At 41.4% G+C, this 17,556-nt stretch overlaps 1 protein-coding gene across 1 annotated transcript in view; it reads left to right on the plus strand.

Moving 5' to 3' along the window:
- LOC310992017 (protein unc-13 homolog B-like) overlaps positions 1-17,556 on the plus strand; it is a gene marked incomplete at its 3' end in the record, with an annotated part of 189,869 nt that overhangs the window by 7,434 nt on the left and 164,879 nt on the right. The window contains exon 2 of the mRNA XM_083979974.1: positions 11,625-11,654. Coding sequence (XP_083836100.1) covers positions 11,625-11,654 — 30 coding nt within the window. The remainder of the gene's footprint in view (positions 1-11,624; positions 11,655-17,556) is intronic.

Here is a 17,556-nt window from a genome sequence, read left to right on the forward strand (position 1 = left end):
TCAGCCGTGTCTGTTTGAAAGCAGGAAACTGACCTGACCCGGTGAGGTGAATGTTGTATGTTGCTCTGCTAGATTTCATGTTTTACACCTATTCTCCAACATGGCGGTGGTGCAGCAGCCCGCTCCGAGCTTCATACAGTAACTGCTCCTCAGAAACCTGTAGCTGATGTTAGAGGCTCTGTCCGTGTTTCTTAAAGGTCCAGTGTGTAAAATGGGGGGGAATACAGTGATATCTACTGTAGCGTTCAGATTCTAGTTTGCAGCACTCACTCGCTCACTTGCACTCACTCCTCCTGTCGGCAAAGTGATGGTGGCCTCCGAGGCCAAAAGGAGCATGAGGTGAAGATCTAAACCATTTTACGATATGTTTGCCATTTCGTACTCCTTCGTTGGTTTATTTATGAAAGCGAAACTAGTGAAACGCGCTCTCGGCTGGATTTTTCTGTTCGGGCTGCCGTACAAACATGGCGGCGCAAGATGGCGACGCTCTCTACAGCAAGACCCTTGCTATAAAAGAATAATTATAAAAGTACGAAAACCAAACAAAGTTTATTTTATAGCGATTATACACTGATAGAAATATATTCATGGGTAGTATATTCAGATTTTGCCAATAAACCTTGACAATTATTACACACTGGACCTTTAACAACAAAAGAAAAACCACCCAGCTGTTGATTGATATCTCTCTGATGGACCATTGCTTCTTCCTGCTCCTGCACAGTCAGATGTTTACCCCTCACAGTGACGGACGTGTCCTCCACCCGCAGTCTAAATGGCAGCTCTCAATCATCTCTGAGCTCTTCTTCTGCACAAACTAAGGCTGTTGTGAAGTTGCACTGCAGTTTCCCCAAGAAACACACACTCAAGCAGCCGAGCCTCCAATTACTTTTGAACCCTTGTAATTTGGGCACTCTTGTTTAAGAAAGAAAAGGCTGTATCTCCCACACAGTAGTTCTCTCTAAATTGATGTAACCCTGCTTAAATTAAAGCAGAGTCTTGGCACTTTAATGTCGTATTCATTATTTTATTTTAAACCAAATGTGCTGCAGCTCAGTGCCTGAGGAATAAAAAAAAAAGTGTTACTGTCTGGGCTGGACTGATAATATATTCTATACAGTGAGCATATAACAGAAGCAAGGTGTGTGATACTGCAAATATAATCCACTGGATTTGGTAAATGTTAAAAAAAACAGTGAGAAAAAGTGATGAAATACAGTGTTTAATCTTTTAAACTGACAAATAATAAGGAAAATAATGGGGGTCTGATCTCTGTGGAAAAATATATTTATTTGGCAAAAATATGTAGATTTTGTTGCATTTATGATGAAAACAAGTCTGACTTCACTTCACTCAGTAGTGCCTGACTAATATACATACAGTAGGATCTTAATAATGGATTTTCTTTACATTACTTCCCACATCCACCCATACATGCTGCTTTTATAACAGTCGTGCCTGTCTGGACTGTCACATATTTAGTTGCGTACTTGTATGAATTGATGCCAACGTTTCTGTGACGAGTTTAAATCAGCGTCACTTTCTCATTCACCGTCTCTCGATGAGTCCAACACCTCTCTTCTTCTGTACTGTAGCTCTGTGAGTTTTTGTGAACTGTGACTGATAAATTCAGAGAGGGAACAGTGCACTGTGACCCACACACACACACACACACACACACACACACACACACACACACACACACACACACACACACACACACACACACACACACACACACACACACACACACACACACATGAATGCACGGGGTAGATCCATAATAGTTATATTTATGAGGTTGGCTTGGTGGGGTCTGCAGGGGCTGTCATTTAATGGAAGCAAGAGGGTGTTAATGACATGGCCACCAGGTTGCCAACCTCCACACACTCAAACCCATCGCGAGTCGAAGGACCAGAGCTAAAAATAGACCCACCGTCTGGCCCCCTTGTAATGACACTGCTCTACGGCTGTCTGCCGGCGGAGGGTGTCGGGTCTGATTGCCAGAGCTGCTGCTGGACACATTTATTTTGTTTTTTAGGTGTAAAAGGACCTGAGAGAAATGAACGAGCAGGGAAATGAGATTAATCTGGTGTTTGATGAGTTATGTTTTACTTTACAAGGATAAATCTAGACGAAGAGGCTGCAGGAAGGAGCCGCTTACGGTTAATTCTGCATAGTTTTGATGTGAATTAATGCAGGCGAAGAAAATAATGTGCATAACTTGGATCCCCCTTGCCTTCAGCACTGCCTTGATTATTTGTGGCGTAGAGGTCTCTTGGTCCATATTGCATTGCGAGATGCAATTGGTCCATATTGCATCACACAGATAGAAAAAAGAATAGAAAATAAGAAAATACTTCACTGTTTGCAAAAGGCAGAATTTGTCTGCAGGAAATCAAATACGCTAAGAAAAAAAGAAGAAGATGCTTTATTTACGTAGCACAGTTCCTGTGAGACAACCAACGTGCTTCACAACATAAATACAAAAAAATAACCAAAGCAGAATACAAGAATATAAAAATATAAATAAACAGAGTAGTGTAATGCACAGATATAAACAGACTGGAAACTGGCCTATATGGGTAAGAGAGTGCAAAACGTAATGCCTTTGAAAGTACTGACGTTTGGGGCGCTTCTAATATTGTGAGGGAGGGAATTCCACTTTTTGGGGGTGTGATAACTGAATCCTTATTCACCGACTGGAGACGACCCTGAGACATCTTGACAGAGTAGAAGGATCGAGAAGCGCTGTGATGTAATTTGGAGCGGAACCATTTATTGCTTCATAGACAGTTAAAATAATTTAAAAATCAATTCTTGCCCGGATAGGGAGCCGTAACATGTCACATAAGAAAAAAAATATGGTTACACAAGACACAATAAAAGCTATGTTATGAAGGAAGATGAGCAGCAGGTGAGGGATGAGAGAGAATAGACGGATATAAAGTTCTGTGTGCTGAGGGAGTAGGCTGTCTGTCTGTCTGTCTGTCTGTACTGATTAAGATGTTTCATGTCAACAGGAATGAACGGTTTTCCATGCACTCTGCAACTTTGTCCGGGCGACAGTAGCTGGACGTACTGTAGTGGATGGTTGTCTGTAGGGCTGCCCCCAAATAGTCGACCAAGCACTGGTCGACCAAAAAATCATTAGCCGACCAGAATTTCATTGGTCGATTGGTCGCAGGAAAAAAAAAAAAACATTTGGAGCCGTGTCTTGTCAAAATTAAGCCAACATCAATGACTGAACCGTATAGGAAAGGTTATGGGGCTTTTATTTTGAAGGGCCAGATACAGGAAGTCGTGACGTGACACTTTTTTTTTTTTTTTACAAGGCACGACAGTCTCTCTCACCGCTGTCACCATTAGCGGGTGCTGTCTGAGCCCCGGTCCCGTCCCACAGCGCTCACCGGCGGTCAGTCTCAGTGTCACGGAGCGGATCGATGATAGTCCCCGCTGCAGTCAGAGACCCCCACATAGACACATGTCTATGCCCGCACCGCTCCACGCCGCGGACCCCCGCACCCCCGTCACAGCCTGAGCTCAGTAACTTTCTACCCTCCTCATCTACTGTGTTTATTGGTGATAAACGGGCATTCTGCCGGCAATAACGGTGAAACCGACCGGCTTGTTGTTGAATATCGGACCCAACACGGCCGGAGTCACGAGCATTAATTAATTAATTCTCAACCTGACCGCGGGCAAAAAAAAAAAAAAAAAAAAAATTATTTAAAATTTTTTTTTTTTTTTTTATTAAATTTTTTTTTTTCCCTCAAGGTGGGGGGTCGATTAGTCGACTAATCGCCATAAGTGACGACTACTGGTCGACCAACAAAATCTTTGGTCGGGGGCAGCCCTGTTGTTATCTACTATTTTGTTGCTGAGGCGTTGGACCACAGTTGGTCAGTGGAGTTTGTTTGCAGCACATTGGAGCAACGAGGATCCTGTTCCACCACGTCCATGTTTTCATGTTGAGACCAGACTGTGTTTTTCTAATCCTCTATTGTCTAAGTTTGGTGTCAGTGTGAATTGTAGCCTCAGTTTCCTGCAGTTAGCTGACAGGAGTGGACCCGGTGTGGTCTACTGCTGCCGTAGCCCATCTGCTTTAAGGTTTGACGTGTTGTGCGGTCAGAGAAGCTGCTCTGCAGAGTGCAGACCTCGGTCAGTTGTAACGAGTGAGTTACTGTTGCCTGTTGTTTCTATCAGCCAGAACCACTGTGGCCATTCTGCCTTGACCTCTGCCATCAACAAGGCATTTTGGTGCAGAAAATTGCTGCTCACTGGATATTTCCTCTCTTTTTTTTTCCCCCAGACCACTCTGTTAAATGGTAAACATGGTTGTGTCTACTGAAAAATCCCAGTAGATCAACAGTTTCTGAAAATACTACCACTTAAATCTTCCCTCTTCTGATGCTCGCTTTGAGCCGCAGTCGATGTCGTCATACCTTACAATGCATTGTCTCTCTGGCATGTGACCAGCCTAGTTCTAGTACTAGTTTAAGTTCAAGAACCTTTATTATCCCCTAGGGACAATTAGTTTCACAGCCAGTAGTAAAAACATAGAAACAAACATGTATGACAAGACAACAAACAGGTCCTTTTAAGAAATCTAACTGCTGCAGGGACAAATGAATCTTTCAGTCTGTTTAGTCCTGTTAGTCTGTTAGCAGCAGAAATCTGCATCCAGAAGGAAGCAGCCTGAACTCTTCATGTCGTGGGTCAGTGGTCTGGATCTGGCAGGATCAGTCTGGTTTTTTTCACTGACCTGACCTCATCAGTGAGGTTATTTAGGGCTGAGCCAGAAACGTCTTCGATATTTGCATCAACAAAGCAGTCAGGGTGTTCTATCTTGGGGTCGTCGTGTGGTAAGAGCTCATCCCATATGGGCGTGGTCAGCCCCTAACGCAGTTGACCACCAGGTCAACTCTCAACTGAGATGATCTTTACTGAGTGTCTCTCACACGGTCATATCCAAGTCAAAAACGCCCCAACAACAAGCAGTTGGAGAGGGAGTATCTATATAAAAATGGCCGGCGAGTGTATTTCTGTCAACCTGTGTGCTCAGTTGTCTTGCAAAAAGTCTCAATAAATGACTATAAGGAACAAAGAAGTGGCTTTGGCTTTTGTCTTGCTCCTGTTATGAACTACGTCTTGTTCAATAGCCATTTACACAAAGATCCAATCGTCAATAACCGTCCAGAAGAAGAAGAAAGGCGACTGAAATACCCAGACATACTGAGCGCAAAAGTCAGACACCCCTGCCAGGACTGTTCGCTGTATGTGGCCTGTTTTAAGTGAGGTTCAGACTCCTGCTGAACCTGCTGCTGTGTCGCCTCTTCTCTTCAGAGGCTGGAGGAAAGAAAAAAAGAAAGAAGAAAAAAAAAAAACGTCTTTAATTCAACGGCAACAGGTTATTTCCACTCCTGAGCTTCAAAGCTGCACTTCCACATGTCACTTCAAAGGGATCAAACCAGAGCCACCAGAGGAGCCATTAAGTGAACAAAGTCAAAGCTTCAAATCTAATGAAGACAAGAATGTCATTGGTGTACAGTGGGAATGACATATAATCACTGCGGCTTTGTAGCGTCGTCAACTGTCATCATTTCTTCAAAGTCAGGCTGGAATTAGAGTCTATACTGATGGCTGCTAACTCTGCGTAGGACGTTGGCATGGGTGGCTGAGATGTGCGTTCACTATTGATGTGATCTACAGATTGAATGAGTCCTGTATGTGTGTTTTTTTGAAGATGAGAAGACCAAAGAGAGACAAACATGTTAATTATTTTGTTAGTGGCAGGCAAAAAGGCCCTTAGGAGAAAATGGCTTTCACAGGAGAGCCCAACAGTGACCATGTGGATGGACATCACAATGGACATATGCAGGATGGAGAAATTCATGCAAAACCGCTGATGCGCGTTCCCATCGGGGGCAGTTTTTCAGCAAGCAGTCTCTGTATTTACCTCTAAAACAACTCGGTCTCATAACGTTCTGTTATTATCTCATAGCGTGCTGAATGTGCAGGTCACAACTTGTCCACCAGAGCGTTTTGGAGTTGTTGGATTGTGTATTTGTTGAGTTTGATGAGGGAAACCAAGAAATCCCATTAGCCTCCGTAGCGTAGCTCTGAGCAGCTCGTGGCTCTGCTCCGCCGTTCTAAAATAGCTTGCACCGACAATTAAAGGTAACGAACCTACTGCTAAGACTATAGGGATAATGGCAATGGGCCAAAATGTTGAACTATCCCTTTAAAGCTGCCGGATACATTGACAAATAGAAAATGATAGTATTTATAGCAAGTAGAGTCACGTAACACACTCCTACTTTGCAGAAATGTGATGGATACACTGGTCTGATATGCTGAATATTGTAAACACAAAGATTGTTCCTTTAAAAATAGTTATTTTTTTAACCGAGGAGAAAAGCCTTCCCTCTTTCCTGAAACTGTGCGTGTGTGAGGGCGACTGGCGTTCATGTTTTCATCTGATTGTTGGTGGACGATCTGCAGCGCACACAGACATCACAGATTTGAGCCATGACATAATATTCCTCAAACAGTGCAGCAGGTTTAATCTAATCCATGACTCATCATATGAGCATCAGTCAGCTGTTTCGCCCCCAAAATATCCACCACAGATTTCCACTGGATCCTTTTACTAAGCACCTTTAAATGCCCCATGACTAGAGAAAAAGAAAAAAAAAAGTTAGTTGCATTCAACTTCAACTGCTCGTCACAGGAGAGAAACCTTCACTTTACCGCACTCGGCCATCTCTCTTTGTTATTGGTCCACAGCACAATGCAGCAGGGTCCGGTAGGTTTCAGCCCTGCTTAAGGCATTAGCTCGGGGGGATTATCCCACCAGCCGAACGCTCGGTCACCAGAGGCACGCATCCCCCTCATACAATCACTGCGCTGGACACGTGCCTGATATCTGGCCTGATATACAACCTCAGATCAGGCTCGTCCTCCTCCGTGCTCCAGGGCGATGTGACACTGACCTCTGCGTTAGTCTCTCCAGCTAACGACTGCACGTCACGATACACCGCCATTTTTATTTCATGCTTGATTTGATGGGCTGTGTTTTGACACGTGACTTGGCTCAGTGGAAAACTAGATCATTCATGGTTTTTTTTTTTTTTATGTTTTGCTTTGTTAATTCATTAATTCATGCTGATGATACCAATAGACGACAGTGAAGTGAAGTTAAAGGAGAACTGTATAGAAGTGGCGGTTGAGTTGTATTATGGGCAGTGTTGGCCACTATACTTGTACCTTTAAAAAGTGATTATGTATAGTTACTTTTATAATGTAGTAATTCAGTTACTAACTCAATGACTTTTTGGGGAAAGTAACTTGTAACTAATTATCAGAAGAGTAACTACTGTGTCGCTTTTTCCAGATGAATGGCTTCTTTCCGTCTAGTTGATAGTTGATCAGTTGATCGACTGAAAAAAAAATGTGTATGTACCCCGTACTACACCTAAACATGTGTTTTATTGTTTTGTGACAGTACTTCTTTAGTTGAGTAATGGCGCGTTTAATTGTTAGTAACGGTAACAGTGTTACAACGGGGAAACAGTAACTTTTTTGTTTACTACACTGAAAATAGTAGTGCCGTTAGTAATGCAGTTATTTTATAAAGCCGTTATTCCCATCACCTATAATGGGTAATGTACAGTAGGTGCCAGGTTTTGACAAGTTTAACAAGACGGCGACGTTCAGTTGCATCAACTTTCGATCCATTTCTCCCGAGCTGTCCATTTTCCAGCGTTACAGCAGCACGATGATGAATCAATGTGGACAGGTGTCTCCTGGGTGGAGTAGACATATGAGCTGTCAGAAACCATTTCTTTTCTTTATTTGTAGAGAATGAAATTATATTTGGATGAAAGGTTTAGATTCCTCCGTGACAGGAGCAGTGTGTGAGTGGCTCTTTTTCTTTTTTGCAAACTAATAGATTATAAAAGATGTTCATGCCACATGTGATTAAAAACCCTCCTGAGATGCTTGTAAAACATCTCAACATAAATAAAAGCCAGACAGCACATCCCCCTCCCCATCCCCATCCCCCGCCCGCTTCACTGGTGCTGCTCAAATTCTGACCCTATTCTCTATTTAACCAAAAACAATTAATTGCCGCCCAGGGATCGATGAAACACACACATATGTAAACTAAACTTGTCATTTTGCCTGGGAGTGCAGCTCGTAGCAAAACACTGTGCAACCTCAAACAGATCCGTGTCTTTACATAACTTCTACCTGGGGACCCATCAGACATTAATGCAGCATATTCACTTAGCATGTCTCCGCTAAATGGAGACACTCATTTCTCTCACTGAGACTTCTGCTACTTCCTCAGTGCTAGTGAGATTAATTCAGTTTGACATTTGGTGCCCAAAATGAAAGAAAAGCCAAAAGCAACATCTTTGTTTACATTACATTGCGGGTTTTAAGTAAGGTCGTGCCAGCAGCATCTTAATGACTTTCTTTATCATTGTTTTAAAGACACTATAAGGGTCTGCCCATTGTCCAAAATAGCTGATACAGTGTTTCTTGGAAGAAATGTTCACTTCTCTCCAAATATTTCAGGCACCACAAACGAAATTCCACTCCTTTGAGCTAGTGTCATAAAGGTCTTAAAAAAACACCTCATACTGTAATAGAGTCCCGACTTTTTCTGCACAGACAGAGGCTGTAACGTGTTGATTTTTGGGATGAACAAACAACATGAAAGGGATGAAACCAGCATTTCCAGGTTCTGTTATAAGAAAATCTCACTCATGTTCCCATATTTTATATTAAAAAGTAGTCACATAAATGACTAAAAATGTTGTTTTTTGTTTAGATAAGGGTGGTGATTAAGTAAATAATACTCACTGTTGCTTATTATTTCACCTTTCCATTGAATGAATCAATGGGCAACTCAAAAGGCCACCCGGCACAGCTTCATCATCATCTGCACATCTGTATTGTATTGCATTTTCTATTCAATTTATCCAGGTTTACTGCTTTACACCAATCACCAAAACACATTCCTTAAATGTCAAAATCTACCTGGCAATGAAACCAGACTGTGATTGAGGTTCTGGTTTTGGAGAGCGCAGCTCAAAAGTTAGAAAAGAAACCTGTGAGACAACACTGTGAGTCTCTTTCACAGCGTCAGGCCATTCACACAGGTATATTGTCAGAGCGCGGTTGGCCCCGGACCAACGAGGCCGCTGGGCTTCCTGTGAGCCTCCGCCAAGCTGGCACGAGTGACACACAAGGCAAGCTGTGCTGACAGCCTAAGACAAATGACCCATTAACGATCTCTCTGTCTCGCCGCGTATTCTTCTCTGTGTCCGAGTCTCTTATCACATCTCAACCCTTTTGGGGATGTGATTGAATGGACGTATTGAGCTCCCAGGATGTGAATATGCATTTAAACTCAATTTAAACAACTTAATTACCTTGATAGGGAATGAACCTTTATACTGCTGCACGGTACAATGACTACAACACATTTCCTGGGTAGTTAATTGTATTGTGGATCAATACCGGTGCCTTTTTTAGCCTGAAGCCCTGCACATATTGGCATTTTAAGACTCTGGCATTTCAGGACATTGGATGCTGGCTGCAGATCTCGCGGCTGCTGTTTTTAATATTTATCAAAGACTCCATTATTTAGGCATATAAACACAATAATGTGGTGATTTTTTTCCTAGGGCCCCATCATCATGTTATGTCATGTTAAATTGCAAGTTGGTAGCCTACTATTTATAACAGCGGCCCAAAAAACTTTTTTTGTGGTCACGCCAGAAAACAAAGTGCATTATAACAGAGCACATACAGTAGCCTTTGTAAATAAGATATGAATTGATTAACAGAATTAGTTGCTAATATCAGAACATTATGGAAGACATCTCCATTTATGCTACAAACAAACAAACAAAATTTGTTATTTTCCAGCCATGTTTGAATTATTTATGGCACATAATTTCAGCTCACTGCGATATCATTAAAGTCCATAACTCAGAAATATATTTTTTGGGTGCTTCCTGTTTGTTCCATCGTCTCTCTTTTGCGGTTGCTAACGTTTGTCACTAGGTAGTTGGCAGTTAGCTTATCTTAAGTCTAGAAATTTCCGCTAAAGATTCATTTAAAACAGCTGATGAGGAGTCAACTATATTCTTTGCCTGGTCACAGTAGGAGAACAAACACTTTAAGATCAATGTGTTAAAAAAGAGGCTAAGGTTAAGCTAATAATTAAGCTAACGCAATGTAGAGTTGTAATTCTCTCTCATGAAAGTTGTCAGTGTGTGTTTTTTAAAGGTAAATTGGTTTGATTAACCATAAATACAGCAATAAAGTGGTTGTGTCTGTTACAGAAATATTTCTTGTCGACTTTCTGCCGTAGGCTACAACAACAAATGCCTCTGTCCACCCACAATAAACCATTAACCACTGTTTCCCGTCACTAATGTATCGTACCCAAGAATTGTTCGATTGTTAGAGTGGGTTGAGTTAATATTTGATGTATTAAGTAGTAGACTTTATCCATTGTTTATTCATAATCCATTTCCTTGTTGATTCATTTAGAATAGCCTACCTACACCAGACAGATTCATGGTTTTATGTTTTAATAAGGAGCTTATTCACAACTTTGACTGACAAGAAACATAAAAGCTCCAGCCTCTTATTAAAATCCTTTCCCCCCCCCCTTTTTTTCTTTTTTTTTCCTTTGCGGTTGAACATGCCGAGCTCTATTCCCATCTGAGGCCTCTGCATTAAGAGTTATTGTTCACTAGGCTAAAAGCTTCATTAATCAAAACTTTTGGCAGTTTTTGCTGATGGATTCATTGAGCATTAAAGATTTGGTTTGAAGAAACTTTGTTGTCTGTGCTAAGGAGGTTACATCCACTTATTTGTCAGTTTGATGGGGCATGGAAAAGGGAATACATTTAAATTTCTTTTTTTTTTTTTACTTCTGAAGTTTGGTGCATGTTGTGTAGGTGAGGTCTACACCCCTTGAGTGCCTTTTTTGTTACGTATTCATTTTACATTTTTACGCATGTTTTCTTAGTTCTTTATCAATGGACACAATCATCGGACTGTAGAAAGTCTTCAGTGTTGATATTAATGACATATAATCTCCATCTTTTTAGTGTTATTATGGTCTTTGAATGGAGCTACAGTACTGTATGGTGGAGATATCAAGCCGATTTTAAGCTATAGGTGCGAATTTTCTGCCTCCTTTTTATATCATTTCATGCGTATGGTAAAATCATGCTGCGTGCATTTCTCATAAACATTTTCAATTTTGTGTGTCTCCCATGTCCTCCCATGTGCCTGCATAATCTCTGCTTAGTTCAGTGAGCAAGCAGAGAAGATAAACACTGCTGCAAGATAACAGCGGAGAAAAAGACGGCTGTGTTAAGGAAAACATGGAAGATTCATAAAACCATCTTACCCCTCAAAAATAAAGATTACACAAACAACATTGAAACTGCATAAAATAAGAAGAATTCAGAAATGGCATGCAAGAGAAATAAAGTCATTATAGCTACTGTGAGTACAGAAGTGATTCATTCAAGTCATTATTTCTAATGTTGTGACTAATCTGTGTGTTTTTCTTTTTTGTCTTCCAGTGAAGAAAGCCAAACTCCACGGGCCTCCAGGTAAGAGCTCTGACCTGTCTCAGTCTCACTATTATATGAACATGGAGAGTGTAATCATAATAATGAGGATGGTTTGCTTTGCTTTTTGAGGGATAGCTCTATTGTAGACATCCATTTGATTGATTTTTATTCTAACATTACCTGTTTCCATCTGCGTTGAGCTGTGGTTTAGTCTAAGGAGGTAGTGGCCTTAAAATGGATAGAAAGGTTGTTGATTTTCCATTCAGACAGTGGAGGACTTTGCTGTTCGTCCACTTTCGTTACGTTTTTTGCATCCACTTTTTTTTTTTAGATACGGCAGAATCAAAATTCAAATCATGCTTTTCCAATAAGACCTGTGTTTAAAAACTATAACTTCCCCCTCAATGCCCAAGGCTCAATACCAGTGCTTAAACTGCCTATGTGCATGCTAACAACATACATAACAACACAACATCATAATTTAATCATTGTCCTCACATTTTAGATCTCTAGGTCAGAAGTATATAAGGTCTGAAGAAATGTATGTTCTGCTCTGACAAAGACCTAGAGACATTAAAACATTAGGATGATCTATGAACTGTGATGCTGAGCAAGAGCAGAGTGCTGGTTAGATGTACCTGCATCTAAGGTATTTGGATGTGCAAATGTCTTCACAAAGAATCTAAATTGCTGCAAAAGCTCTTTAGGGGAAGGCTCAGAGTGGATCTGTCTGACTGCAAGGTTGTAGGTTTGCATATCCCTGCCAATATTTTGGGAGGAGTTGTTCCTACCAATGTTTCAGTAAAGCCGTGGGCTTTATGTTTGAGTGAAGTCATTAGATAAGTCCTATGTGCCCCTCCAGCAGCTTTGTCTCTTTGGATACTTTGATATATCCTCAGTAGATCCTTCACAAGGAAGACCCAGCAACTGGAAGGGGAGGAAAAAGGATTTTTCCAACGCTCTCTTTTCAGCAACCGAGCATCACCGATTCAAAAGTGTCGTCCACCTTTCTTTATTTGAAGCGTCATTTATTTTTTCTTAACTTCTTCGCTGGCTGCAGCTGCTCGTCCTCCCGTCCTCTCTCTCTCTCTCCAGGCAGCGAAGAGGGGTGAACAACTGCGACAAGTAGGAGAATGAGAAATCAAGCCAGAGGAGGCGAGAAGAAAATCAATAGATCATCATAGACAAAGGGCCACCTGCTTGCCTGAAATGACAACGTGTCATCGCAGCATAAAGGAGAAGATGGAGACAAATCCCTCCATGTCTTCGGGACACGGAGACAGACTCCAGATACAGGAGATGATTTGTCATTGGCTGCCTCTGGCCTCTGATCGCAGAGCAGATTTTCAGAGCGGAAGAACATTTGATTGGCTCTCCCAGGTTTCATAAAATGGGACATGAGTGATGATGTCGCTACTGTAGCCATAACTACCATGGCATTGCCCTTTAATTCATTTATTCTGTAGTTCTCTTGAATTACTGCTACTAGCGTTTCTTCCTTTGACTGTTGTACAGTTAAACTAATTTGTAACAAACAAATTGTGCAGTTGACTGTAAAAGGAAACTCAGCAGATCTCTCTTGTCTGTAGATGGACAGAAGGATAATAATACAGGCAACATCGTGTCTATGGCTTCTTCATGTAAATATCATATTCTGGTGTCAGAAATCTGCATCTCTGAAATCTGATTGGTTATTGTGTTACATGAGGACATTTTGCCCTTTATAACCTCTCTACTTCGCTGATACACTTGTTCCACAGCCATTTGTATGTAGCAAGTTTTTATTATTATCCTTTCATTTACTCTAGAGAGATCTGCTCTTCATTATAAGTTTGGATTACTTTTCCAAGTGAAATCCTGGTTGCAGCACAAAACCTTTCAGAGCTACTTTAACATGTTGACCATCTGTAAACAATGAGCTTCAACATCTAGTGACCAAAATAATTATCAGGAAGTCCAGTGACGTCATATAAGGAGGTGGTTGGGGTTGATGGATGAATTTATCTATTATCTACGACCATTCAACAGACCATGCTGTTATTATTGTTATTGCAATGTAACAACATTGTCTAACCTTAAAGCAGAAGTAAGCGGAATATTTGTGTTAATATAAGTCTTAAATAGTTATATCTTCCGACGACAATCACTTACATAGAGTGTTTGGTCCGAAACACGGGTCTGTCAGTCACTCTGCTCTGCTGTAAGCTGAGGAGAAAACTTTCCTTGTATCCTACAACCTTTATCCAATGAGGAGAGAGAACGGCATGAAGGGCTGTGTGTGCAGCCAAGGGATGCGCGTGAATGTGGTGACGTAGGGACGAGGACCAATAGATCCATGACGAGGGCGGGGACTTCTAACTAACAAAGTTAGCCAAAACGACCGGATCGCTTACTTCTGCTTTAAGGAGGTACTTATTTAACCCAACGCTAAACCTAACAAATCCAAGTAAACATGGTGATACAGGACTGGAAGGCCACCATAACCATGACAACCAAGGTCCAGGAGATCACTAACCCAGTTGACTGTTTTTTTTTCTTTCTTTTTTTTACCTCAGTGCTGAATAATGCTGCAGTTCTCTGATTGTAAATTGCCTGGCAATCAAACAAAGGAAGCACTCAAAGTCTCTGTCTGGAAATTTTTCTTCCCCCCCCCCCCCCTTAAAATCTGACCTAAAACCGCACACCTACTTCTCATCTGGGCTGCGCCATCCAGCCATGTAGGTGATGGAGAATACACCCAGGATGGCGTTCTGTCATGTGACGTGATTATTAGTCTCAGGTCAGAAACAACTAGTAGAGTTTGTCCCACTCTAATGCCCCAGTTTTAGGAATCGTGATCTGATTTATCTTAATAGTAAGAAGAAGCAATATTTTCTTTGCCTGGGGGAGTGGGCTGCTGCTGTCCCACAGCCCTGCTCAAGCCCCAGCGGTGGACGACTCCTGAGAGAGACGTTTCTCGTATATGTGTCACTTTATTATTTTGGATGATTGATGGGACACTATCCTGTTTTAATCCATGACATCACTGATGCTCCAGGCATGGTGATGTCAGGTAGTCTGGTGCTCGGAGCTACACACCAGCTCACTTGGATGGACTGGTGGTACAGACGTTCATGGTCACCAGAGGTTGTAAACTAATTATGCAGAATGCTAACATCCATCCAGTAATCCGTCCAAAAGTTTTTTTTTAAATGTTTATTCATATGACAAAACAATCATTATATTTAATGATACAAAGGCAAATAATTGTGCAGGAGAGGAAAATAACCCCAAGCGGTTTACCGGTGTATATACAATCCTAAAACAAATCGACCAATAGGAAAAGAAAAGTGGAAAAGAAGCAGAAAAGGGAACGAGACAAGGAAAACACAATAGACAAGCAACAGAGAGATGACAAAGGACCGATACGAGCAACAGCGACAAAAATAAAAAGCCCGGTGTGAACGCAGCTTTACTGAATAGGAGTGAATATCTGATGATAACAGAAAGAACTTTTGAAAAGTGCCTGTAAAGTTGTGTTTGTAATGGATGAATTTAAACATAAACAGACATGTTTGTAGCATATTAATAGAACAAATTGACAAAAGTTTAAATTTACGAAATAAAGGTGCAGATGGCACTTGAGTTAAAGTTATACAAGCTTATCCATTGTGGGCTGACTGGAGCCATGTGACGGTGGGGTAGGCCTACATCTTGCAGGTCGCCAGTCTATCACTGGACCATCGTATGGAGACAAGCAGCCTCACATGCTCACAATCACACCTAAGGACACTTGACACCCAGAGAGAACATGCAAAGTCCATACAGAGCTTTGAACCCAGAAGCCTTCATGCTGTGCCTAATCAAAATTCAGCCTGGTCTGATAATGTGCAGCTAAAACGGTCACTGCACAGATGATAAATCACAGCCTCTCCTCTGCATTATTCTTAGACCAAATATTTTTGGCCCCATCATACAGATCTGAGAATGGCGAACCAGCCTTCCCAGTTTTACACATAAGTATTACACCTCTATTTGTTATGAATTTTCAGTCCTATTTAAAAAGGCGGTAAATGTACGTTACTAAAAACAAAGCAATCATGAGTGTTGGTATCCATCCTGCAGAAATAGTTATGATCAGATTTTACGGTCCAACCTCAGTGACTCTTAGTGTGTGTCTGTCTGTGAGAGAGGAGATCTGTGCCAGACTACGTAGGTTACTGTAATTCACCCACAGTTAAAGAGCAGTAGGCCACGGTGGAAGGTGATCATTTCCACATTAATCCAAGGCCTCATTTAATTATGAAACGTCCCTTTTCTCTGGGTGAAATGATGCAAATCAGCTCTTTGTAGTGTTTGCTTAAACCCGATTTTGGGCTTTTGGGTCATGACACCACTTACTGTACTTGCAAATCTCTGGATTAGAGGTTTGAGAAGTGAGCTTTTAATTTGAATCGAAACTGAAAAAACAACCTTGGCAGGAAATACCGTGTTTCCCACAGAATTAGATTCTATTTGTGGCGGTAGCTGAAAGAGACGGTGTTGGTGCTCTGCAAATGCCAAGAACTTTGTTACAAATAAATACCTCAAGTGTAGAAATACAAAGGTCTTTATGCAAGGACGACACATTTAAACTGTGTCTGAGTCTGTCACAACGGGTTGTGTTGGTTTTTTATTTTGGCTTGTTCTCGTACCTGTTTTAGTTTCCTCTCCAGTCCAAGTCAACAAATTTGGACTTTTCTTGTTATAATTAATCATTAACCTTGAACTACAGGACTGTGCTCAGGTGTGTCTGAGCAGAGATCAGGTAGTGTTTCACACCGACACGTTGCTCACCAGCAGTATTGGTCATCTTGCTGTGATGGTCCACTGCAGACTAATGAATGCAGAGGAATCCCTGACTATAATGAGGCAGCCTGTCTCCACACAGCTAAACCGTTGTGCTGTCTGACTTATTGCAGACTGCAACGATTCCCCTGGAGTCAACTTAGCTTACTTAAAGTCGGCACTGTAGAGATTTCTACTGTTTTCTGCACAAAAAAAAAACAGTGCTGTCATTTTCAGTATTTTCTGTGATGGATTGTTTAGGAAGATGTACAAGGAAGAGAGTCACACACACACCGTAGGTTAACTCTTTCAGGTGCTGGCGATGGAGCAGGCAATTAGGAAAAATTGAAAAAACGCCGCACAGCGCACACACAGCTCCAGGAGCAGAAAAAAGTGCTTCTTTATTTTCACGACAACGTTTCGCCTAAAAGCCTTTTTCAAGTCGTGTTTGGGAAGATGGTCATTTTCTCTTCATTTAGCTGTCTGAAGTGAGAAGAAAGCATCTAGTTTTCTAGTTGAGGTAAACAATGATGATGTGACAATTTAATAAATTATACGAATCCTCCAAAATGGCAATAAATGAATCAGTGGGTGCAGATTGGAAATGTTTTTGCCTAAATTATACAATGCTTTAAGTTGTTTTAATGTCAATGGTTGTGCAGTTTGTTTCCATCTATGGCACCACATGTACTTTGCAGCTGGTTTCTACACTGCATTTTCAATTACTAATATCTGCCAATCAAGTGGCAGATTACTCCTCATCTTTACTTTTTCTGTTGCCACTTAATACCTCTTCCCAGTTTCTACAATACAGCAGGTACTCTATCAATATGTTTAGATGACACTTGAGAAAACCGAATTATTGCCTTAATCCGACTATAACTGGACAACTGAGTGCATTTAAGCGTTAGTCCGACTAATATCAGAGTTCTCTAACTCCAATTAAGACGCCCAGATAATGCGATTGGAATTTAACTTTCACCGGCATGTATATGCCGTAATCGGAGTTTAACTGGACAACGCATATGCGCATGCTCCACACCCCCCATAGGCGTAAGACCCTGGAACAAAAACATCCAAGAAAGCCGGTTGCAGAAGCTATTGTAGCATTACAGCGTTCTTGTCTGCCTCTCGA

This window comes from Trachurus trachurus, assembly GCF_905171665.1.
Source record: "Trachurus trachurus genome assembly, chromosome: 9".
NCBI lineage: Eukaryota > Metazoa > Chordata > Actinopteri > Carangiformes > Carangidae > Trachurus > Trachurus trachurus.